The sequence below is a fragment of the Balaenoptera physalus genome (assembly GCF_965194825.1).
Source record: "Balaenoptera physalus genome assembly, chromosome: 11".
In the NCBI taxonomy this organism is placed as follows: domain Eukaryota; kingdom Metazoa; phylum Chordata; class Mammalia; order Artiodactyla; family Balaenopteridae; genus Balaenoptera; species Balaenoptera physalus.
The window spans coordinates 40,582,938-40,608,019 of NC_138896.1; the positions used below are offsets into that span (position 1 = coordinate 40,582,938).

General features: G+C 57.0%; 1 protein-coding gene across 9 annotated transcripts in view; it reads left to right on the forward strand.

Moving 5' to 3' along the window:
- The window catches only part of GRM4 (glutamate metabotropic receptor 4), a 101,099-nt gene that overhangs the window by 14,427 nt on the left and 61,590 nt on the right, over positions 1-25,082 (forward strand). For 7 of the 9 annotated variants that reach the window (XR_014251253.1, XR_014251254.1, XM_082415061.1 and 4 more), the window contains exon 2: positions 23,765-23,981. The exons of 1 other annotated variant lie outside the window; for it this stretch is intronic. Coding sequence is in view for 6 of the 8 variants with exons in the window: in XM_082415061.1 (XP_082271187.1) it covers positions 23,765-23,981 (217 nt within the window). In the remaining 2 variants the exon portion in view is untranslated. Of the gene's footprint in view, positions 1-5,234; positions 5,662-23,764; positions 23,982-25,082 lie in introns of those variants that run through there. One more of the 9 variants, XM_082415064.1, reaches the window with a different exon arrangement.

A 25,082-nucleotide genomic window follows, 5' to 3' on the forward strand; every position in this document is an offset into this window, starting at 1 on the left:
AACATTCACCAGCACGTGGGGGGTGTGTGCACACGTGTGTTCTCCCGCTCCATTTTCACACATCCGCAGCCCCTGCTGGGTGAGCTCCCAGTGCTCTTGGGGTTCGCCTCTGTCAGCGCGAAAGGGCTTTGTGTGGCCCCCAGGACTGCCTGCTTCCTGTTTCCTCAGGACGGACACTTAGTAGTTTCTGATCTTGTGCTTTTACAAAGAACCACGATGGGTAATTTTGTGATTGGCCACTCCGCGGGTCTCTGTAGGGTGAATTCCTACAGATACATGCTGGGGCAAAGGGCAAGTGTGTTTGTAATTTTTTGTACTCTTGCCAGCAAGGGGTGACGGCTGGACTCGGTGGCGCCCTGTGGCCAGGAGCGTGGCCCCAGAGGAGGTCCTGTGGCTGATTCTGACTTGACCTCCGTGCAGCCTCGTGTAGTGGATCGTGGGAGGTAGGGCCAAGCTGGCCCCTGGGCCTCAGCTCAGGAGCTGCCCAGAGGAACGAGTGGGCTTCTGTCATGTCTCACTGGTGGCTGGTGGGGTGTGAGGTTTCTGAGCCGCTTCCTCGGCCGTGTCTGTGCACGTCCAGGGGGCTCTCCCTCCACAAGGAGTCGTGGCAGTGAAGGCTGGGGTTCTGGGTGCTGGGAAGCAGGAGGTGGCAGGGTCCTACCTAATTGGAGCGGTTATCCTGGGAGTGACGGGTGTTCAGGTGCTCCCTTTGGGGGTGGGTGGAAAGGTGGATGTGGCAGGTGCAGCATAGGAGGCAGAACCAGGTGTCCTCCGTGATGCCGTGGGCATAGAGCACGGGGGTGGGGAGAGGTGCCCAGCTGGACTGCCGGCCTGAGGCTGGGGGACTGTGGCTTCACTTGATTCCTCCTCAGGAGGAAAGCCCCCAAAGCCCAGGAAATTCAGCTCCAGGACTGCAATCCAGCATGGTGGCTGAGGGAGGGCGTGGGCAGGGGGCCAGTCCAGCAGGGAGGGGAGATGACCTCACTCGCACCATTTGCTGTGGCAGCAGGAGGAGTCTGGGAGAAGGAGGCAGGAGCCCCAGGGCTCCCAGGGTGGCCTTGCCTTGGTACCCTTCTCGCCCACCTCAACTCCAGCCCTCCCTCCAGCCCCTGCCAGCTCCAGCCCAGTTCCCCTGGGTCATTCCCTGACCACACCCCCTGCAATGTCCAATCTGCTAACCTCTGCTTCTGATGTTCCCTCAGCCCCTGAAGAATGCTCTGTCTACCTTTTCTTTACATAAAAAATAATTGAAGTATAACTTATACACAGTGAAGTACACAAATTTCAGGGGCATTACTTGATGAGCTTCTATAAATTAAGATACAGAACATTTTCAGTCCCCTAGAACATTCCCTTGAGCCCCTCCCAGCCCACATCCCTCCCTCCCCAAGGCTAATCAGTAGCCTGATTTCTAAAAGCATAGATTAGTTTTGTCTGGTTTTGAGCTTCATACAACCAGAGTCACACAGTCAGTCTTTTGTGTGTGGCTTCTTTCACTCACGTTATCTGTGAGATTCCCCCATGTGGTTGGGTATTTTGATGATTTGCTCTTTTTCATTGCTCTGCACTATTCCACTGTGTCATTGTTTGTGTAGGTCAGCATTCATTTACCCATTCTGCTGCTGCTGGACATCTGGGCTGAATTCAGTGTTTAACTATTAGGAATAAAGCTCTTCTGAACATTTGTGTACATGTCTTTTAGTGGACATTAGTGCTCATTTATATTATATATATAAATATGAGTAGATATGATTGCTGGCTCTTTGGCTGCATGAATGATTAGATTTAGGAGAAACTGCCAAACATTTCCCTAAAGGGATTATAGCTTCCTGCCACATTTTTTTTGCTTTGGAAATTCCACCTGTGCTTCAAAGGCCCATCTTGAATGCCACCTCTCCTGACATCCTGATGGATAACAGCATTGGTCACTTGGATGTCAGCTCTACAGGGCACGGTTGTGTCCCTTTTCTTGTCTGCTCTATCTCTAGGGCCTGGAACCTGATAGGTGCTTCATAAAATGAATAGTTGAATTTATGTGCCTGGCCCTGTGTCAGGAGTTTCACATAGGTTATCTAATGTAAGTCACTGGCTAGGAAGTCTGTCGCACTGGCCCTATTCTACAGGTGAGGAAACTGAGGCTTGTCCAGAAAGCAGCGGAGGCCTTCAGCACTGCCTATCCCTGAAGCCTCTGCTCATTCCACAGTTCTCAGCGGCATGTGTTTGGAATTTCTTGCTCTTTTTCAGCTCGCCCACTTTGATTTCACTCGGCCTCATATTCTAGTCCGGGGGTTGTTGAATTAAATCTCGTGGGTGACCTAGTTAGCTTGTGACCCAGCCAGCTCCTGAAGGATCTGTCAGCTTTTTCTTCATCCTGAGCCTGTGCCCTAGAATCAGGGTTTTCCAGGTTGGGATAGGGGTGGGAAGGCTGAAGAAACCCACCCGTATGAAATTAAAGCCCTCTTTTGGCATGGCCAACATTTGTACCTTGTCAAAATCCCTTTCCATTGGTTGTGACAATCCCTGAGGTCACAGCCTGGCCACCCTCATTTGCATTTTCCGAGTGAAAACATTGGAGCCCAGGGAGGTGGTGTGACCTGCCTAGAGTTGTCAAGGAGCCTGGGGAAGAGCTGGGGTGAGGGCCTTGAACTCCTGCCTTCCAGCCATGTGCTGTGGTATTGTAGCGGTGGGCTGGGAGCGGATGGAGAATGGGAGTTAGGCTAAGAACCCACCGAGGCTTGTCCCAGGGCCGCTTTGGGAATCTGGAAAGGCTCTTTCAGGTCATCGATTTACTAAATGGTCTTTTAGAGCCCTGAAAGGTGTGCTGGGTGTCTCAGGGGCAGAGCCCCAGAGGAGCCTGGAGGCCACTGTCCATGGTGCTGAAGCAGGACTTGGCTGTTGGGAAGCAGAGGAGGGGGCAGTAGAGCTGGCCTTGGGGGCGCTATAGCTTCCCAGGAGGTGCTATCCTGCCAGTTTTGGTGGGAGCTGGGCATGTGGCTGGGCAGACGGTGCAGGCGCCTTGATATTTTAATTGAAGCCTGGAGACACGGTTACTCTGTCTGCTGTGCTAACAATGTACGGAATAAATAATTCATTGGTGGCTGTGTTGTGCCTGCTGTTCTCACCCATGGGGGTGGCCACACGTGTGCTCAACATGCAAGCTGCTGGGTGGGCCAGGAGCTGCTATAATGGGCTGGTGGCTGGACCAGAGGCGGTGCGTTGCCATTTTAACAGGGCCCTGGTCACCTCTCAACCGCCGTGAATCGGTTTCCTCCCAGGCAACCCCCAAGGAGAGGTGAGCGGAATGCGGGGCCAGCTGCTCCTGTGTGTTGCAATTAAGTGACACTTAAAGGTCCATTTGTCCTCAGAGCAGCCTGAAATGGCAGCAACCTGGAGGAAAGGCCCCTCTTAATGGGCACTCTCCCTGGGCTGTGTTTGAACTGGTTCCATTGGATTCAGCAAATATGTATGGAGCTCCAAGTTTGTGCAAGCTACCGGAGCAGGTGGTGGGGATGGGAGAGATTGCCAGTGAATAAATCTGGGTCCTTCCTGGATGCGGAGGTATGACATGCATATGATTTGTCACAGCTCAAGTTGGGGGTGTGGGAGGGCTGTGGTGGAGGTACAGGAGAGGGTGTGTGGGGGCTCAGAGTAGGGAGAGGTCGGTTCTGACAGGGCATACATGGGGTGGCTGCCTGGAAGAGGTGTCCTGCAGGCAGAGAGGGAGCCATGACAGTGCTCCAGTGGAAAGGACAGGTATGGTTGGAACTTCAGGTATGTCTGGCATGGATGCAGCAGGGCTCTTGGCATGGGAGAGGGTCAGTGGAGAGGGAGTTGGGGTGGATTAGGGGCTGAGGCCAAGAGTGTGGGCTTGATCCTGCAGGATGGTGCCTTGGTCCGATTTGGGGGTTAAAATATTCCTTTGGGTGTGGAGTGGAGGTTTGGTTGCAGGCCGAGGCCTGAGGCTGAGAGAATGGTTAGGAGACTGATGGAACATTTCAGACTGGAGGGCCATATGGTGGCCCGAATGATGGCCTTAAGCATAGTGTCATTCATTCATTCGTTCATTCACCAATCAAATAATTAGTGAGTCATATGTTAGGCTAGGTTAGGAATAGAGCAGGGAACAAAAGCACGCGCAAGCACGCGCAATCCTTGCCCACGTGGAGCTGACCTTCTAAAGGGGGAGAAAGACAGTAAACAAGCAGTAATTCAAGAGGTGACAGGTGCTGTTGAGGAAAATTGCAGAGGGCCAGGGGTTTCGAGAGTGATGGAGGAGGTGAAGAGCTCTTTTAAACCAGGTGGTCAGGGAAGGGGCATTTGAATACAGACCCAGGCAAGTAAGGAAGGGAACCAGGTGCCTGGATGGTATTGTGGGTGAAGGGCACAGCCAGTGCCAAGGCCCCGAAGCAGGAACATTCTTGGTGCATCTGAAGAACAAGGAGCCTGTTCAGAGAGGAGGAGAAGAGGTGGCAGGGCTGGGTCAGCAGGAGCTCTGGGTCCCAGGACAGTGTGGCTGTTCACTCCAGATGCATGAGTGGCCTGTGGAGGGCTTTAAGCAGAAAGTGATGGGTTCAGATTTATATTGTCAAAGGCCCCCTGGCTGCCCTGTGTGGGCTGAAGGTGTAGCCGTGTCAGAGGCAGGCATGGAGGAGTTTATGTGTAATAACCCTCCCTCCCTCTCCCCTCCTCCCAGGGGGCAGTCAGCCCCCAGCCCTCCTCCGCAGAAAACCCCTGAGGAGGCTTCCAGGAGGCCTGGCAATTCTGCAGAGCCCTGTTCTTCCCGCCCCCCTGCCCCACACCCCTGGTCCCCAATCCCTGACGCGCTGCAGCTGTGACCCTCAGCCACTGCTGGATGTGCCTTGTTCAGGGCCCTCTCTGGGCCTCAGTCACCATAAGGTGAGCCTCGTGGCAAACGACTTCCTCACTGAGTTGATGTGAAGTTTAAATGGGAGAATGTCTGTGAAGCTGTAGAGGGAAGGCCATTATTATTACAAATTTCAAAGCTAGAGGGCAGACAGAAGGGAATGGTTGAAGGGGGCCCTGAGAGTAGTTATTTAAAAACCTGTGACTCCAGGTGGTGGCCCTGGCTGAAATATGCATGGATTCAAAAGCTGCAGGGAAGAGATATTTAGGGAAGCACATGCCAGACAGACTGCCCAAGGAAGTGGTGGGTGTGGGGTGTACCCTTGCCCTGAGGGTGACGCCGTGACCCCCTGATGCCTGAGCCCTGGGCTGAGTCCTGTCCTCACAGGAGGTCCTTCTTCAGCTTCCCCTGAACCCTGTGCCCCCTCCGGCCCCTTCCCACCAAGAGGTTGGGGCCAGGAGGGTGTTTCCAGCTGGAACCTGCTGTGGGCACCAGACTGTCCTCATCTGGGGGGCTGCTCACGCTCCCCACCTTCCATACCAAGCCTTTCTCTCCCCCACAGAGAACCTGGGGACTCCCCAGCCTCCAATCAGCTCAGGCCCAACCTCAGGAACCTCCCTCCGTCCCTCCTCGGGAGGGTGGTTGAGTTATCTGCCGCTCATATGTTTGGCAGAGAGCTGGCGGTGAGACCCAGACTGGCAGTGCGTTCACTGTGGGGCTCCTTCTGGGGAAGCCCCTCTGATTGCTGTCGGGAGCCGTGGATCTGCTGAGGTCCTCCAGGAGCTGCTTATAGAGCTGTGAGCGGGAGACACTGCCTCCCTGGGGCTGGGGGAGAGGACTCAAAGTAAGGACCTGTTTAATTTAATTCTGTGTTCTATTGCGCGTTGGATAAATAACCTTCATTGAGATGGAAGGTGGGGGGATGGACAGGGAAGTTTGATTAATTTCGAGCTGGTTTCTCATTTGCTAATTTTCTCCCAGTTCAGCAGGATTATTAAAACAAATTACTGACACTGCTCTCTCCTCCCTGGGCTGGAGCGGGGCTTGGTTCACAGGAGCGATCCTGCCCCTCTTTTCCACTACAGATATTTAGGTACGACTTGCAGTGAGGGATGAGGCCTCCCCTGTCTTGGGGTCTCTGGGCAAGGCCCCCATTTCTTGTTGGGGATCTTCACGTCCCTGCAGCCTCATGGAAGTGCTGGACACCCGGGGAACAGTGGGAGGTGCTGGCCAGCCAGTGCGCTCTCCCTCCAGCAGTGCCAGTTACCTGGGTGGGCTGGGGCCTGGAGTGAGGGACAGGCCTGCCAACTCGAGCCCTCTCCCCAACCCATGGTATCCAAGGGAGCGGGACAGGTGGACGAGCATGGCAGGCGGGCTCACAGTCTCTGGGCTGCCCCTCCCCGTGGTGCCCAGTCCTTCGGTCCCCCTCAAACCCCACTGACCCTGTCTAGGCTCATCAGCCCTCGCCCACCTTGAGCTCTGCCCCTGCCAGGCTGGATCTCCTATTGGTTGGATCAACCCTGCAGAAAAACCGCCCCTTGCCGGGTGGTAAGGGGGGAGAGTGATCGGCACTTTCCTGCTCACTGTGGGCAGTTGAGAGTTCCAGCTGCTTGATGGGCAGCTGGGCAGGGTGGTGACAGTTCAGGGGGTGTTATGAACATTCTTTTGTGCTCCCCAAAATGCACAGTAAATGCTGTCCCTGCCCATCCTGATTATACAGGAGCGTGTGTGTGTGTGCACGTGCACACACACACACACATTCAGGTATATTTAGCACCATGAGCCACTGTCAGCATGTGTGCTTGTGTGTCCAGGATGTGTGTGTGGGACTCAGGGCGTGCTTGTGTGAGCTTGTGCTCCTGAATATGGGGGCGGGTGTCTCAGGTACACTCAGGTAGACCTGGTGTGCATGCCTGGCTCAGAGCATACCGTCTGCCTCTAGGTGTATCTGTGTGTGACTCATGTAATTCTGTGTGTGGAGTGTGTGCTCTCGTGTCTGTGTACCTGGGTGTATGTGGAGTGGGCAGGGGCGAGCACTTGTGTGTGTGTGTGTGTGTGTGTGTGTGTGTGTGTGTGCACGCGACGCCCTCGGCACATGAATGTGAGCGGGTCCTTCAGTTTTGGTGGACTGAATCTGCCGGCTCCTGGCAGGGCTGCCAGGTGTGTCCATGTCTGTGTCCGTGTGTGCGTGTTTCCTCCTCCCTGGTCCCTGCCCCCATCGGCTGATACTCTGGAGCCTGAGATTGGATTACCTGGAGTGTCCACCTGGGCAGGACTTGGCTGCCCTGAAGGTGACCATGGGGGGACCTGTCTCTGCTTGGCTCCGTGTTGCCTGGGGGACACAGGGGTCCCCTGGAGAGAGGCTGTTCCCTGTGGCCTCCTGACCCTCCACTCCCCCAGCCCGCCCTAAAGGACCTTCTTGCAGTCTTCATCTCCAGGCCTGAGCTGGAGGAAGGGGCGGGTGAAGGAGAGCTGCCAGGCAGGATAGATGGCCCTGAAGCCTGGGCTAGGGGAGGGGCACCAGCTCGACCTCTAACTCCTGAGGCTGGGCGGTGGGTGCGGGACGCCCCAGCCCCTGTGACTCACAGGCTGTTGAGGCTGCCAATCCTGTGAGGCACAGCACCCTCCAGACACTTCCTCCAGCAGAGATGTGTTATATCAAGTCGAGTGAGAAGGGCCATGGGTCAGGGGCCAGGGAGGGGTGTGGGGCTGCTTGAGATGAGCTGTTCAGTGACAGCCTCTGAGAAGGTGATGTTTGATCAGAGATGTGAATGAGTGAAGGGGTGTATGTACTCTGTGGCTCTGCGGGGGGAAGCCAGCCGGGCAGAGGGCACGGCACATGCAAAGGCTGTGAGGCTGGACCATGCTTGGGGCTCAGGGGCTGTTTAAGGAGGCCAGTGTGGCCAGAGGGAAGTGAGTGGGGGGAGGGTTGGTAAGAGCTGAAGTCGGCCAGGCAGCAGGTGTTGGGGACATGCTTGGGAGGCTTTGGGCCCTTCTGAATTGTCCCTGCAGGTGCCCGCTGTCTGCTGGGCCTGGCTGCGCTGGGAGACGGGACCCCTCTCCGGGCACTGCTCCCAGCGGCTGCCCCCAGTGGGACCTGCTGAGGCCCGGGCTCACGGGCAGACCTTTGTCAACTCTCTGGCTTTATGGAGATTCTGGGGAAGGGGCTTGAGTCGGGGGGACCAGATGGGAGGGGTCAAGATCCGCTCCGGGCTTCCCTCTCAGAGAGAAGTGTCAGCTCAGATCACCAGTTGCTGGAAACTGGACACGTGGGCTGGGACAGGGGGAGTCTGTGGGCATGTCCTGCCTGTCCCCTCATTGTCTGGACAGGCCCCAGATGTGCTGGTGGCTCTTGCTGTGGGCTTGGAGGGAGGCCGGGCAGCAGGATGGAAGGATTCCTGCTCTGGCATTGGTGGGCCTGGGTTTCCATCAGTAGTTGAGGGATTGAGGGCCAACGACTTCTTTCCTGTCTCCAGATCCTTGCCCATAAAGTGCAGAGAGCAATGTCCACCTGGAAGGGGTGTTGTCAGAATTAAATTAGTGAGGTTAGAAGGCCCAGTCACAGGTCAGACCCCAGAGCAGACCTGAGATGAGCATGGCGGGCAGCTTTCCTGGGAGGTGCCCTCAGGATGGAGGAGAAGAAAGAAGGGAAGTTCCAGGGCCACTGCCTTCATGAGCTGGTACCTCGGTGGGTGCCCGGGACTCATCCCACCTGGGCTGCTGGGGGAAGAGCACAGAGCAGGTCCTCAGTACTGGGCAGGACCGTGCTGTCCCCATCCCATCACAGTACCAGGCACACTGTGGGCAGGTGGGCTGTGGTCGCTGAACGGAATCAGACATCTGCAGGTTTCTGCAGTAGATGGAAGGAAGCAGAAGGGTCTGGGGAGAGATTCCCCCCCAAATCCTACCTGCCATCCTTTGGGAGGAGCTGGGACCTTCCAGGCTGGAGGCCGAATTTCTGGGCTGAGAGGCACAGAGGCAGCACAACAGAGCTGGGGTGTCTCAGAGGTGATTCAGGTCAATCCTTACTTCCACGGGGAGGTGGCAGAGGCTGGTGGCAGGTGGAGCCCAGCAGCGAGAGTTCAGATGCATGTCTTTGGGCAAGTAATTCAACTTCTCTGGACCTCGGTTTCCTCACCTGTAAAGTAGGCGGAATGCTAGTACCTTGATGACAGGTGTCTGGTGAGGACGAAATAAATGAATGCTGAGAACAGAGCCTGGCACATAGTAAGCATTCAGTAAATGTCAGTTATTACTGTGATTGTTATTTTATGATTATTAGATGAGAAACCTGGGGCACAGGATGGAAGAGGGTCTAGTTTGAGGTCACACGATGAGTTAGTGACAGACTAGAATTCAGGCTCTTTCCACCCTGGCCAGATCTCAGAGCGGTAGAAGGTGCCAGCAATGGGGGTGAGAGGCGGGGTAGCTTCCCCTCCACTCTGGGCTGAGTCTCTGGCCCCTCCTCAACCTGCTATGTCACTGGGGCAGCTGGAGAATCCCCAGGAGCCCACTTATCTTGAAGGAATGGGCTTGGCCCAGAGGAGAAGCGGGCAGCTGACCCCGGAGAACTTGTTTGCCTGGCTCCTGGCTTCAGGCTCTTCATTTGGTCTTGGGTGCGCTCAGAGTTCAGGGGAGGGCTCACTGAGAGTTTTGTCACAGAGGGAGACACTTGGAGCTGGAGGGCTTTTGGCGGGGGGGTCATACGTTTCTCTATCTCCACACACACCCCTGGGCCAGGCCACCCTCACCTCTTACCTGGACTAGTGCAGTAGCCTTCCCAATGCACTTGGTGGTTCCCATCTTGCCCCGGATCTGTTTCCAGTACAACCATGTCTCATGCTATATTCTCCCATCCTCTCTGTGTTTTTGCCTTTCCTTGAACCAGCCACAGGGCCTTTGCACCTGTCTCACCTTCTATCTAGGTTGTTCTTCCCTCTTTACCTGGGTATTGCCTACCCATCCTTCAGGTGTCAGCTCACTGCCCCTCCTCAGGGAGCACTCCTTGGGTGCCCTGACCGGATTCAGGCCCTTATTCCAGGCTGTCACAGTTGCCCCCCCGCACTCCCCCGACCTCTTCCCAGCCCATCTCAGAGGTTGTGATTATGTATGTGTTGGTGTGCGTATCTGGTTAGAGACCGTCTCTCCCACGGGACTCAGCTCCACGGGAACAGCGGTTTGTCTGCTTTTGCTCACTGTGGTCTCCCCGGTGCCTACCATGGCACTGGACACAGAATGAGTGCTCAGTAAATATATTTTATTTTTGTTTAATAAATTTATTTGTTTATTTTTGACTGCACTGGGTCTTCGTTGCTGCGCACGAGCTTTCTCTAGTGGCGGCGAGTGGGGGCTTCTCTTCGTTGCGGTGTGCGGGCTTCTCATTGTGGTGGCTTCTCTTGTTGTGGAGCACGGGCTCTAGGCGCACGGGCTTAGTTGCTTCGCGGCATGTGGGATCTTCCCAGACAGGGATTGAACCCATGTGCTCTGCATTGGCAGGCAGATTCTTAACCACTGCACCACCAGAGAAATCCTGTAAATATATTTTAAATGAATGCACGATGGGATGGGAGGCCCATATCACCTCCACCCTTGCCAGGGCCCAGAAACCCTTGTTTTGCAGATGGAGATGGGGCTTCCACAGCAAACGTCCCCCAAGAGGGAACCCTGGGTTAGAACAGCACCCCAGGTACACCTGCATGGGGCCCCCTTCCTGAGGGTGCTGGTGAGAGATGGGTCAGTGCCAGGGGCTGCCAGTGCCTGAGGACAGCGGTGGGGGCAGCTAGGAATCAGAGAAGCCCCTGGAGGTTGGCGGTGCCCCCTGCAGGCTGGGTTCTCAGCAGCTGGCTCCATCCCAGGGCCCCGGGAGGCAGTGCTGGGTCAGAGGGGGGTGGGCAGGGGAGAGATGAGCTCTGCAGGTGGCTAGTTGTCAGCCTGCCCTGTGGTCTTGGCTAAATTGCTGCACTTGGCCCACCCATTCCCCTGTCCAGCCCAGGGCTCAGGCTCCCTCGCTCCAGTGGGGCCTCCTCCCTGCCAGCCTGGCTGTGGCTGAGCTGTGATGTAAATTACCTGAAGTGATGGTGATGTGACTTTTATCGGCTTGTGTGTTCGATAATGTTCGTACATCCCATTATATCATATTATATTAATACAGAGCCATATATTCCACGCAGCGCAGCACATTTACCTGACTTGGGAGAACACTGGGCAGACGCTGTGGTTCATCTCTCCCCGCCTGGCCACGCCCCCATCGCTGGCCAGCAGGACAGTTCCGTTACAGATGCTCCAGGGGCACCCCGTTCACTGAGGTCGTCCCGGCCCCACCCCCGACACCCGCAGCTTGGGGGTGGGCTCAGCGGGTTCTGTGGAAGAGGCTTCTGGATGTCACCCCCACATCGTGGAGGCCCCGTCCTCTATCCTTACTTGTGAGTCCAGGGCTCATTAAACCTCCATTGAACAGATGTGGAAACTGAGCCTCGGACACGGGAAGTGTGTGTCCAAGAGATGTGGTGAGGAAAGGCCAGGAGCAAGGACTCTTGGCTCCCCATCCTGGCTGCTTCCCAGGGGCAGGGATGGTGTGGGCAGAGGGCAGGAGGCTGGCAACGAAAACGGAGTATGTGCCAGGCGGGGCGTAGGGGTGAGAGCGCCCAGGTGCCGGAGTCAGACAGACCTGGGTTCAAATCCTGCCTTGCCACTTGCTGTGTGATTTTGTTTCCATATTTTCTTGGGCCTCAGCTGTCTTATCTGCAAAATGAAGGTAATAATAGCATTCACTTCGTGGGGTTATTGTGTGCAGATTAAATGAGAGAATCCCTGTGGAGCGCTGGGCGTGGTGTAGGAGCTTCTGAAACGGTAGCTCCTGGACCTGCTTGGATTCCGCTAATACCTGCGCAGCCTCCTGCCTTCTGCCGCCCTACCCGGCTCTCAGGATGCCCGGCCCCGGCCCGGCTGGTTCTGAGTGCCCGGTCCCTGCTCAGCCGCACCCTCACCTCGACGCCCTGGGTGGGGTACGGCAGCCCCCTGGGCTGGTCCCGAGCCCCTGCCCCTTGGACACTTGGGTGTGGCCTGGTGCCCGGTGCTGCCCGGCTCCCTGGCCCACAGGCAGCCTCATGGCATGGAGAAAGCCCAGCTTGGCCATTAGGTGGGCCTGGGTGTGGCTCCTGGCCCCAACGCTAGGTGACCCCAGGCATGGGCCTCAGCTCTGAGCTGCAGCCTCTTGTGTCAATCGGGGCGAAGGAAACCTTCGTGCTCCCTCAGGGTGTGGTGAGAATCAACAGGAGAGTCTGTATCAGTAGCTGCCGCACCTGGTATGTATCAGACACAATAATGGCTCCTGGCAGCTTGGATGTTTGTGTCTCTTTCCAAGCTTTCATGTCTGTGGACAGAGGCTGGTTCTCACCACTGTGCCCACTGGACAGATGAGGAGACTGAGGCTAACAGGGGCGGTGACTTGCCTGCAGTCTTGCAGCGAGGCAGTGGGCAGAGGGTGTGGTGGCCTGCTTCTCACCTCCGGAAACCTGGGCTTTGGGCCCTTCTAGGAGAAGGGGGTGCAGGCACTGCAGCCCCATGGGGCTCCCCTGGCCCCCACCCTTCCTCCCCAGACTCTGGGCTCCTCCGTCCCTCGGCCTCCCCCCACATGTTACTCTTGACAAGGTTACGGAGTCAGCATGTAAAACCTGCAAAAGTGAGTGTAATTTATTGATCTAAATTTTGCTTATGAAATAGGACAAGTGCTGATTTGAGGATCTTGTTTCCTCTCGCCCTTACGCCGCCTGCTCCCCCGCCGGCTCTTATCTGCGGTAATTCCCCCGAGCCTGCATCAGAACCTGCTCCTTTGTCAGCCCTGCGAGGCTCTCCACTCTGCGCCCTCTATTCTTTTCCAGGCTCCGTGCCTTATCGGCACCCCCCCTTTTTTCCTGGGCTCCTAAGAAAACATATAATGTTTAAAAGGGTGAGACAAGGTACTGAATAAAGCACTTTCTGGGGAAATATTTGTTCAAAGGCGTGTTGCCTGCATCTGTCTGGTTCTCTCCTGGAAAACATAATTCAGAGCAGGCCTGGAAATTAATCCAAGTGTCCCCTTGCTTTCCTGATAAGAGGCTGGGTGGGTTCCCGGGAGGGAGAGACATAGGTGGGTGGGGGATGGCCCCCCAACGAGTGCCTTCTAGGATATCACTGTGAAATCAGGGGGATAGGGCCCCAGGAGGTGCATGAGCTGAGCCCTGGGGTGGGAGGAGGGAGACCTCAGAGCATCTTCCGTGAGCAGGGCGCTGCTGTGGAGTGGCCCCCTTCCGCAGAGCAATGCCCTCCACTTACCCAGGTGAAGTGTCAGACCATGTGAGAATCAGAACTCGGTCGTCTCTGTCACCTTGGCAAGGCCCCAAGGCTCTGAGCCTCGGTTTCCTCACCTGTCTAAGGTGCTTGCGGCCCTGCTGAGCTTGTCCTCAGGCTGGCTGTGTGGAGGGAATGAAGTGGCCCTTGAGTTTATTGAGCCAAGTGCTGTGCCAGGCATCCGAAGACACAGTGAGGAATAAAAAAAGGCCCCTGGATTCATGGAGCTGATGTTTTAGGGGGAGGCGGATAATAAATGAAATAAGCAAGTAAATCTAGAGCATGTTAGAAAGTGATCATTGTTACGGGGAAAATCAAAGCAAGGGAGGTGGAGATAGGGTGCAGGAAAGGGACGCTGGATTGGTATTAAATAGGGTGGTCTGAGAAGGTGATATTTGAGTAGTCTTGAAGGGAAGGATGTGAGAGAGCGAGCCACATGGGTCTCTGGGGAGACCTGGGGGAAGAGCAGTCAGGCAGAGGGAACAGCCAGTGCAAAGGCCCTGAGGCAGAGTGTGCCTGGCATGTTCAAGGGAACAGCAAGGAGGCCAGTGTGGCTGGAGCCACGTGAGCGAGGCCAGGATGGTAGCTGGAGATGAAGTCAGAGGTAATGTGTTGAAAATGCTTTGTTAAAATGCCAAGTGTTGTTGATCATTTTGACAGATGGCCCTAAGCTGAGCTGTAAAGGGCATTTTATTAGCACCCAGCAGGGGGTCCCAGAAGAAGGCTGGTGTGTGAGTTTCTCAGGAAGAGGGGAGACCTGTTATCTCTCCTGTCTTCTGCCACCTTAAACATTTCAGTCCTTCCAGCTGCAAGATGATACGAACTCTTCCCAAACTATTTCCCCATTACGATGCCAGCAGGAAAAAGATGCCCCTTGTGACTGTGGGGCCGTGCTGTGGGTGGGAGGTAGGTGAGGGTCCTGGTGAGGGGCCCTGACCTGGGCAGCGGGGCCCTGGTGGCAGTGGAGGGACCTACACATGCTGGCTGTGCCTGGGGCCTCGGGGGGAGTCAGGGGCCATGAACCCACTCTCTGGCAGCCATGGGTGGGGTTGGTGACCCTAATTAAAAGCTTGGATCCAAAAGGCTTGATGATGGAATTTCTAATTAAATCAATTTCATCTCGTCTGGGAGACAGAGGTTTGCATATGATAAGCATGAAATTAATAATTATGTTCAGAAATTAGCTGTTGCTCAAAGCAGAGCCATTTACACAACCCTCTGGGGCCCCTGGCCCCCACCCCCCCTGCCCGATCCTTTGTGATGGGGATGGATGGACCATTTCAGCCCATAGTGTGATAGCCAGGAGTGGAGGTGCTGGCTGAACACAGAGGGGTAGTAGGGCTGGCTCTCCCCGCTGCGGCCACAGTCGATGTGGGCGGCCCTCCTTGTCACTGGAGGCTACTGCCGTCACTCTCAGATTCTGTGTGTGTGTGTGTGTGTGTGTGTGTGTGTACGTGTACATGTATGTGTAGGCCCACTTGTGAAGGGGGGAGGCTGAGGTTTTACATGGTAGTAAAATGGGCTCTGGAGCTCGTTCCTCTGGGTTCAAATCATAGCTCAATCACTAGCTGTGTGCCCTTGCACAACTTACTTAATGTCTCTGTACCTAAGTTTTGGGAAAATGGGGAGAATAAGAGGGCCCACTTCATATACAGTTATTGTAAGTTTAAAGGTGTTAGTCGTGTAAAACCACTTTGCACAGTTCTTGGCACACAGTAAGCACTCAACAAATGCTCATTCTCAGGATGACGATGATTACATCTCTGTGTGTATGTGTGTGTGTGTGTGTGTGTGTGTGTGTGTGTGTGTGTGTGAATTTTATTCAGTTCAGCCCAAGCCAGCCTGTGATGGGTGTGAACCAGACACATCCAGGCTCTTGAAGTGGAGGTAAATAAGACCCATTCCTTGCTCTCCTGGAGCTAGAGCTTACGCCCCCTGTGTCTGTCAGCATCAGGAGGAGGTGCTGCAAGAACAAACAGCCCCCGCATCTCTGTGGCTTAAAATACGTAAACTGAATACTTGCTATGTTACATGGCCACATGATTTGGCTGAGTGCTCTGCCCACCTCCTCAGGGACCAGGCTGGCCTGGAACATTGCTGGTCATGGTAGCAGGGGAAACATGTACCCTGTAGGGTCTCACAATGGCAATGAGGTGCTCTGGACTAGAAATGGTAGCATTTTCTGCTCCCAGCTCAGTGGCCAGAACATGGCAGGTGGCCCCGGCCAAGCATAAAGGGCAGGTGGTTGGATTTTGCCAGGTGCCAGGAAGTCAGGGAGCTGGAAGTGCCTCTAAGGACGAGCACCTATGTTAGTCACGTGCGGGCTCATTTGGTGGCATCTCTCCCGCTGGAATGTCAGCTCCATGAAAGCGGGGATTGGTCTCTGTGTGTTTACCCCAGTGCCAAAGATTGTGCAGGGTGCTTAGTAGGTGCTCAGGAAAGCACTGAGTGAGTGAATTCATGATGGAATCAACAGAGTTTCTGAGGTGTGTGGGTGGGCTGGGAGCCTGTGGGGGGAGGGGAGGCTGGTGACCACAGAGCGGCCCAGGCGAAGGGACCACATGGCCTTGTGGGCAGATTTTACTGTCTTTTAAGATAGCACTTGCAGCCTTGGAGACTGATGTCCATTTCTCGGTCAAGGAGGGGAACGACTGCTGGCCTGAGGGGCCTGTGTGACTCGGGCAGAGGAGGACACCCCATCTCCGGGCCTGGGGAGGGGGCAGAGCCGGGGAGGCCGAGTGCCCTGGGCAGCAAGAGGGGCAGAAGGCCTAGTCAGGGCGCCCAGGGTGGGCTGGGCAGGCTGATGGACTGTGCTGGGGCAGAGGTCGGCGGGCCCAGGCCAGGCCGGGGCACGTGGCCCGGCCCCCAGTGACCTGGTGCTCGGGGTCCGGAGCTGGCGGCTGGGCTGTGTCCGCAGGGTAATGGGATCTGATTAATGACGGTGTCCTGAAGTGAGTCGCCCTGGACCGGCCTGTCCTTAATTCCCACAGGGTCTGTGGGAAAGTGGCCAGTGGCCCCCAAATGGCCCAGTGGGTTGGGGGGAAGGTGGTTGTTGAGGGGAAAGGCCACAGCGTGTGGCTGGGATGAGGCCCAGGGCAGCTGGCAGACCATCCTTCCATCTGGGACCCATCCCAGCCCTTCCACAGACCACGCTGACCACAGACCTCCCAGACGCCAGCCCAGCCCCCTGCTCAGGGCATCCCCCACTTTCCAGGCTTTGGAAGCCTGCTTCTCTGCTCTTGAACCCTGGGGTCCCTCTCAGAGTCGGGCTGGGTCAGGACTGAGGGCAGGTGCCCCTCTGCGTGCTGGGTCCCCCCACTGTACCCCCCTCTGCCGTACCCCAATTCCTTCACCTGACTGCCCTTCCCAGCTGCCTTGAACTCCCCCTGACCCCCCTCTCTGCACCGCCCCATTTCTCCTCTTCAATCTGTCTACACCCTTGACCCACCCTGCCAGCCTCTGCTCTCTCCTCAGGACCCACAGTCTGACTCTCCCCGCAGTGAATCCCTGTTGCCCCCAACCCGGCACTTCAGCCTGGAGGCATTTCACTCCGAGGACCTCCTCCCCCCACCCCCCCAGCAGGCTGGTTCTCTGAAGGTGGGTTATTTATTTATTTTTTAAAAATAAATTTATTTACTTATTTTTGGCTGCGTTGGGTCTTCGTTGCTGCATGCGGGCTTTCTCTAGTTGTAGCGAGCAGGGGCTACTCTTCTCTGCGGGGCACAGGCTTCTCATTGAGGTGGCTTCTCTTGTTGCGGAGCACGTGCTCTAGGCACTCAGGCTCAGTAGTTGTGGCGCACGGGCTTAGTTGCTCCACGGCATGTGGGATCTTCCCAGACCAGGGCTCAAACCCGTGCCCCCTGCAATGGCAGGCGGATTCTTAACCACTGCGCCACCAGGAAAGCCCGGAAGATGGGTTATTTAAATCCGTGTCTTCAGCGCCTGGCTGAGAGGAGGTGGTCGCTGATCCACAAGGGTATGGGGGGCGCCTACTGTGTGCCTGGCTCTCAGTGAGATGCCCTCCTGTCCCCGAGGCCCTGGGGAGGGAGGGAGGTGGGCTGGCAGCACCTCTGCTCCTCCCAGGCACCGTCTCTGCAGCAGAGGGCGTGTGGCTGAGGCCATGAGAGGGGTCGGGTGGGAAACGACGGCGCCCCAGGCCTTTGGAAGCTGGCCTTCTGCCCTCTCGCTGGCTCTCTGAACCGTACATTCCTGCCTGAGCAGCTTTCATGTACCTAAAACCTGGCTGCCTTTTATCTGCAAAGAAAACAGCCGATGCTGAGAGCTGGGCAGTCGAGGCCTCATGCAGCCAGGATCAGAAGGGCAAGGAGCAGGCAGCCATTACGGGGTCTGACCGGCCCCATGCAGGGTCCTCTGCTCCCCGAGTGAGAGGGGCTGCGCCAGGCAGGTGGGGGTCCTGGGGTCTGCCTGGGTCCTGGCCTGGGTTGGGCTGGTGGCCAGAGGGGGCTTCAGGATCCCGGCCTCAATGTGTGGCTGCCCGGCCTGGCTTGTGGGTGGAACAGAAAGAGCAGAGTCGGCTGGGAGGGTGTGCAGGGTCTGAGGCCAGGACTGGGGGATGGTAAACAGGGAGGCAGGGGAGCTGGGTCTGTGCCTTGTTTCTGATTTCTCCTGGCTCTGATACTCAGAGGGCAGTTTCATCTCTCCGAGTCTCAGTTTCCTCATCTGAAAAATGGGCACAACGGTCCCAGTCTTGCCTCCCTCTCTAATAAATATCTAGTATTTGCTGAGGGCCCCCATGTGCTGGGCACAGTTTTCAGCCCTGTGTGTGTTCTCACTAATGCAGTCCTCTCTGTTGTTACTGTGACTGCTTTATAGGGGTGGAAACTGAGGCCCAGAGAGGCTGCCTGCTTGTCTAAGGTGGCACAGCTGGATGGCAAAGCTGGGTGGCACAGCCCTGGGCAGGTTGGCTCCAGAGAGTGCTGAGGCAAGGGTTAGGGAAGAGGAGGGAGGAGGAGGGGCTTTTAAACACTCACGCTCACAGGAAGAGCATTGGGGTTCCTGTCAGGTGGCCCTAGGTGTCCGTGGTGACGGCCCCGGACATCCAGCTGCTTGACTCGGGGTTCCCCAGGCCTTGCACAGGTCAGGGTTGGGGGTTCACCCCTGACTGCTATGAACAAAACCCTGGCCTTGACAGAGCCCTGGCCTTCAGAGGCCGTGGGGACTGGGCCCTTGGGGCACTCTGAGATGTTGGGCAGCTTGCTTATCCCCTGACACTCCTCTGGATGGGGTGGGATGGGGACCGGCCATTCTCAGGGGGTCCTCAGATTCTGCTGGTTGGGGAGCCAGTGACCCAGAGCCTGAGCTGTTGGCACCTGGGGCACCACGTTCATCCCAGCCAGTGTCTCTGTGCCCCGGGGGGTGTTTGGGGCTGCTGGCCAGGCCTGGGGCAGGTTCAGAACAGATTCAGGTTGGAACACACAGATACACATGCATGTACATGCTTACACACATGTGCATACACGTACATACGCGTGTTCCCTCTGCCTAAAAAGCCCTCCTTCAAATACCCAGGGCTGCCTCCTTTACCTCCTTGGGGTCTTGACTCAAATGTCACCCTGCCAGAGGGGCTTCCCTAGGCCTTCTCCCTAACAGTCCCCTGAACTCTCCTGATTTCTTTTTCCTCCTGGGCCCCATCCCCATCTACCAGCTCTGCATCGCCTTTCCATCGCCTGCCCCTGTCTACATGGGGTGCCCCACAGGGCAGTGTCCACCGCCTACCCCTGCTCTCAGAGCTGTGCCTGGCAGGTTGTTGGCGCTCGGTGACTATTGGTAAGAGGAATAAATCAATGAGTGTGCTGTGTGCTCAGGGCATATGCTCCAGCATGTGCTCGCACGTGCACATGTCACACAAACACACATGTGCTTGACATTCATCTTCACTGTTGCTCAAGCCCGGAAGCAGCTTTTGTCTCCCATGTGGCAGGGACCTCCTTGTCACTCCAGAAGCCAGAGAGAGAGAAAGAGAGGGAGGGAGAGAGAGTGTTTATTCATGTATTTCCCCCTTCAGTCACTCACCCCTTTCGTACTTTTGTAGGTGTGAGGCTCTGCTGGGTGCCAGCTGCAGACACACTGTGTGCCACTCATGGGCATCCCACCTGCCTCCTCCCCAGGGTGTCCCCCAGATGCAGTGAGTTTTGGGTTTGGGGGTGGAATGAGCCCAGTTCCCCTCAGTGTCTCCCCAGTGGCCTTGCCCAGCACAACGCGGGGTGCCTCAGAATGCTTGTTGAATTGTTAAGTGGCCAAATACCTAACACCTGGGAGGACGGGGAAGATGTGCTCAGTGCCCCTGGAGCAGCCCGACTTGGTGCTGTGGGAGGTCTGAGCAGGCTCTCTGGAGGATGAAGGCTCCTGGGGGGCTGCTTGGAGGAGGTGGCACTTGAGCTGGGCCTTGAGCACCAGGAAGATTTGGATGTGGGGAGATGAGGTCTTGGGCTTTGTGGGCAGAGGAAGGCAGGCAGAGAGGAAAGAGAAACAGGCGGACAGATGGCCCCAGAGTAGGACAGCCGTCGTTGGTCAGGGCTGCTGGAGTCTGACTTCTTGCTGACTCTTGTCCCATGAGGGCGCAATAGGAAGGTGTGGCATCCCCAGCACCTGGAACAGTGCCCAACACACAGTTTGGTGCTCTAAGTGTTGGGCGACAGCAGGAGGGAGGCGGAGAGGGAGGAGCTGGCGGTGGGACAGGATGGGCATGGCTGTTGTGAAGGAGAGGAACGTTTTCTGAGGAGGATGTAAGCCAGCGCCTCCCTCCCTCTCGGCTGGGCTGCGGGGACAGTGAGAGCTGCGGAGATGCCAGAGCCCCACTAGGGCCAGGTTGTCACAATCCCCCTGCCCATGGGGTCCCCAAGGCAGTCCTTGCCTCTGCCCCTCCACTCCAGGCTGGGGTGGGGACGGGAGGGAGGGGAGCCTGGGGGGACCTGCCAGCCCCAGGAGGTGTCCCCACTAAGCAATAACTCTGTGACTACAGAGAGAGAGCTGGGGGTGGGAGGGGGAGGCACCAGGGACAGTCCTAGAGCGTAAAAACAGAGAGAGAGCTGCCAGGAGGAAGTGCAGGGGGCGGGATAATAAGCCATATCAGCGCTAACCCTTGAGTGCTGACTGCCCGCCAGGCGCTGCCCCAGCACCTCCCGTGAGTTCCCACACGTGACCCTCAACCTTATGAGAAAGGGATTGGAATTATTCCCATTTTGCAGAGGAGGAAACTGAGGCCCAGAGAGGTGAAGTAACCTGCCCCAGGTTTCCCAGCCGGTGCGTGGCAGACCTGGGATTTGAACCTGAGCAGTTTAACTCCCAAATCACTGCTTCAGGCCATCCTCCTGGGCGCCTCAGGAGGGCCTGGAGCTGAGGAGGGAGCCTGAAGGGGGCAGGGTAGGAGGAGCTGGCAGAGGCGATGTGTAAGAGGATGCTGGCTTATCCCCTGGACCCTGTTCAGGAAGCTGGCTCTACCCCTCCCCAACCCTCATCATCTCAGGGCAGGGTCCCTGTTCCAGGATCTCAAGAATGGTTGGGGGCAGCGCAGGGGCCCCTCCTGGGCTTCAGAAATCAGAGGCCCTGAGCACTCCTGCAGGCTGACACACACACACACCTGCAGGAACCCCATGCTTGGCCCTCCCACCCTTTATGGAAATGAGGGTGTGCAGGGGGCAGGGGCGGCGCCTGGGTCTGAAGCCGGCTGACGCAGGCTGAGCTCACTGGGGGAGGCTCTGTGTCCCGGCACCTGGACAGCCAGCTGTCCATCCGCTGTCCCTGCCCAGGCCGAGTGCCCGGATGGGAGGGGAGGGGGGAGGTGGCTTGGAAGGAGGACCGAGGGATGAGAAGTTGCCTCATGTGAGCTTCTCTGGCCTGTTCGGCCACCAGCCCCAAGACCTCCCTGCACCTGCTGCCCCTCCTCTGAGCGGGCACTTTTGACTCCGGCCCTATGGCCCTGTGTTGGGAGAACACATCAGAAGTAGGAGACAAGCTGCTTCTAATCAGGAGGCGAGTGGATTTCTGGGTGTGTGATTAGGGCTGGCAGAGGTGAGCTGGCAAACAAACAAACACGGCCATCTTCTCTCAGGGACCTGCTGTGGTGGCCCTGCATCTCCATTGCCAGCTCCAGATTCAGGGCGCTTCTCTTCAGAGGGATGACCCCAAGGGTGACATTTATTTTGTTCTGTTTTACTGTCAAAAATGTTAAATGTAGACATTTCAGACACGCACAAAAGTACAACAAACAGGGCAGTGTACCTTCACGTCCACACCAGTCAACAGTTGGCAGCTCTTGGCCAGTGTTATTTCTTCTTCCACGTGTTCCCACAGCGATTATTTTGAAGCAAATCCCAGACCTCATCATATCACTTCATGCCTAAATATTTTAGTACGTATCTCTGAAATGATGGGTCTCAACTGGAGACAGTTTTGTCTCCCGGGGTACATTTGGCAATGTCTAGAGACATTTTTGGTTGTCACAACTTGGGGAGGGGTGTGCTACTGGCATCTAGTGGGTAGGGGACAAGGGTGCGGCTAAACATCCTACAAGGCACAGGACAGCCCGCCAACAAAGAATCACACCCCACTCCCCTCCACAAGCGTTAACAGTGCTGAGGTGGGGAAACCGCGCTCTAAGAGCTAGGGACTCAAAAACCAGCCAGCCAACCGCACCTATAATACCATCGTCAGACCTTAAAAATAGCGATACTTTTTGAATGAATCATCAAATGTCCAACAAGAGTCCGCATTGTAGGGGGTGCTGCTTTCATGCTAAGTGTCCTCCAGGGCCGAGAGGACTGGGCTAGTTTTCAGACACTGCTGACTCAGGCAGGCAGAGGGATGCATGTGCTCTGGAACATTCCAGTGAGGTTTGCTTTCTAAACATGTGCTGTATTTGCGTGGTTCTACATGGAAAACATACAGAGAGTCTAAGGTGGAAGGTCCTGCCCAACCCCGCCTCTAGCTCCTGGCTCTCTCCCGGGAGGCAGCTTTGCCCCTGTTTAGTTTCAGAGCAGGTTGAGTATATACCCCAGTGGAAGGTGGATCCCCCCACTATCCCTGAGGATAGCCACACCCTAGGCAGACGCCAGGTGGGCAAACCCATGTGCAGGGGGCTCCTGGAGTCCTCTGGCTCCCGGAATATTTTCCCACCCTCAGTTGCCATGTGGACTAAAATTCTGGCCATTAATTTTTTTCTGCCAGGATTGAATCTTAATTATTCCTTAGGGGGATCAATCTTCGATTTGACATCAGCCCAGATCAGTATGCCCAGCCCTTCACCCTGTCACCGTGGACGACTGAGAGCAGGGTAAAGGGCACACAGGAAGGGTACATGTCGGTGTGGACCAAGGCAGGGGGTGGAGAGCACGGGCCACTGGCTGGTCCTGGGGAGCCGGGAGCAGACGAGAGCCCTGTGAGGAGGGCACCGGGGATGTGGGTGGGGGGAAGGTGGGGGAGGCTCAGGAGGGTCCACACGGCCCCTTTCATGTCCCTTGGGGATGTTGGATGTCAACCACAGGAGGAAGGGCAGCTTGAGAGCTCCGTGTCCCACCTTTGCCTGGGGGGCCAGGTGGGAGGTGTGAGGGCAGGAAGGTGCCCTGTGACTGGGGGAGCCGGGCTGGGGCCAGGAGGCCCGGAGTCTGCCGTTGAGAGGCTGTGGCACCGGGTGGGTCCTGTGTCCCAGGCTGCAGAGAGAGGGTTTCCTGGAGGCCCCACTCTCTCTGGCCTTCTGGGATTCAATCTGTGGGGTGGGGCGAGGGCTGTGGGAATTGGAACCTGGGCTCTGTCCCCTCTGAGCTGGCCAGGAGGAAGGAGCCTGGGCCCAGAGGGAGCTGTGGGGATGGGGTCTGCTGGGGGGTGACAAGAAAGGCTGCCTGGGGGCAGGGAGTGGACCAGATAAACCCTCAGGCTCCTCTCACCACCCTCATCCCCACCCCATCCCAATTCCCACTCCATCCCTGGGCCAACCGTCTCAGCCACCTGGGGATTCTCTCCAGCTGGGATGTTCCAGCTCTTTATGTAAATTGAGGCACCCAGAGGATCCCGTGGGGTGTGTGTGTGTGTGTGTGTTCGCACGTGCATGTATGTGTGTACATGCATGTGCGTTATCCCCTATGACTCTGGGGTGTGTACGTGTGTGTTATTGAGGGACCACCGGCCACAAGACCCAGGTGAGGTGGGTTGGGAGACTTTCTAGAGGGCTTGATGCTGACATGCCTCTCACTTCTCACCCTGATGCCAGCCTCACTCCTGCTGGGAGTCGGGAGAGGCCTGGGGAGAGATGGGAGCAGGGGAGCTGAGTGGGGGTGGGAGGCATTGGGACCCTGGGTAGAGCCAGGGGCGGGGCTGACCAACCATTTGCCCACCCTCTCTGGGCCTCAGTTTCCTCCTCTGTCAAGTGGGGCTGGGACCTATTCAGCCCATGTCAAGGGGTGTCCCCCAGGACGAGAGGAGGCAGTGCCCATGGGAAGGGCTGGGGGTGGGGTCCCAAGGCCATGGGGTGGGAGGCAGGTTGGGGTGTAGGGGCTGGTGCTGGCCAGGCAGGGTGAGGTGCCAGCCGCCCCCATCAGTGGCCCCTCTCGCCCCCAGATCCCCCAGATCAGCTACGCCTCCACAGCCCCCGACCTGAGTGACAACAGCCGCTACGACTTCTTCTCCCGCGTGGTGCCCTCAGACACGTACCAGGCCCAGGCCATGGTGGACATCGTCCGTGCCCTCAAGTGGAACTACGTGTCCACGCTAGCCTCAGAGGGCAGCTACGGTGAGAGCGGTGTGGAGGCCTTCATCCAGAAGTCCCGTGAGGACGGTGAGTCCGGCGCCCGCCTGCAGGGTCGTGCTTGGGGCCGGGGGGATGTCACAGCGTGGTGGCCGAGCACTGCTATGGAGCCAGTCCCTGGGTTCTGCCTTGGACTCTCCTGCCCCGGGCCACCCCCTCATGGGCCTGAGTCTCTCCTCTGAGCCTGTGGCCTTGTGGGCGGGTGGCTGGGTGACTGCTGGGGCCTGGGGGTGGATGTGAATGACTTTTGCGGACATGGCTGGGCAGACGGAGGGACTGTCAATATTCCCAGCATGGAAGCTGATGGAACAGCCCCTGTTCTCAGGCAGAGAGGAGGAGAAGGAGGTGGGGATGGAGGTGGGCTTGTTCAATGACGTCTCAGGGACCCAGGAGCCAGAGGCCAACCAGCAGCTTCTTGGAGCAAGGATTTGTTTGAGGGACTGGGAATTCAGAATCCTTAAACTTGGGCCGTGTGGTGAGGGGCAGGGGCTGCGGTGGGGCTGTGCCGGCCTCAGGGAAGTAGGTGCCCTGTGGGTGGGATTCGGGGAAGGGTGGGAAAGTGACTTGCTCTCCTCCCCACTTACCACAGGCCCCCTTGCCCGCCGAGCTCACTGCATTCCTGAATTGCCATCCTCAAAGTGATAAAGCTTCTGGTTATCAGCAAGCAAGGAGAGGCTAAGCAAGCAAGGGTTACCTCCACGGCAGGCCCAGACCTGGGCCTCTGGCCGGTCCTTTCCGATGGTCACACTGAGGCAGGACAGCCTGCGTGGGACTGTGTGTGTGTGGGCGTCTGGGGCAGCAGACAGGCCCCTGGGTTGGGGGCTCCACCTGGGCTGGTGAGCCCTGCCAAGCTGATTCAGAGCTGTGGGGGCCAAGGGATGGCTCCCGTGCTGCGTGGGGCATGGAAGGAAGCAGGGAGGCCCTTCCGCTCCTGGCGGACCCTCCTCCCCGCAGACGGGGCCCCTCTGCCTCCTCTCCTGGCCTCTCCCAAGGCCCTGTCTCTAAATAGCTCACTGTGGCGCCCTTGACCTTGGGGGATGGCGTCTCTATATTTATACCCGAAGAGCCCCGGGACTCTAATTGCCTTTCCTAAGGACCACAGAGTGTCCAGAGGCTGGCGTTGGTAACACC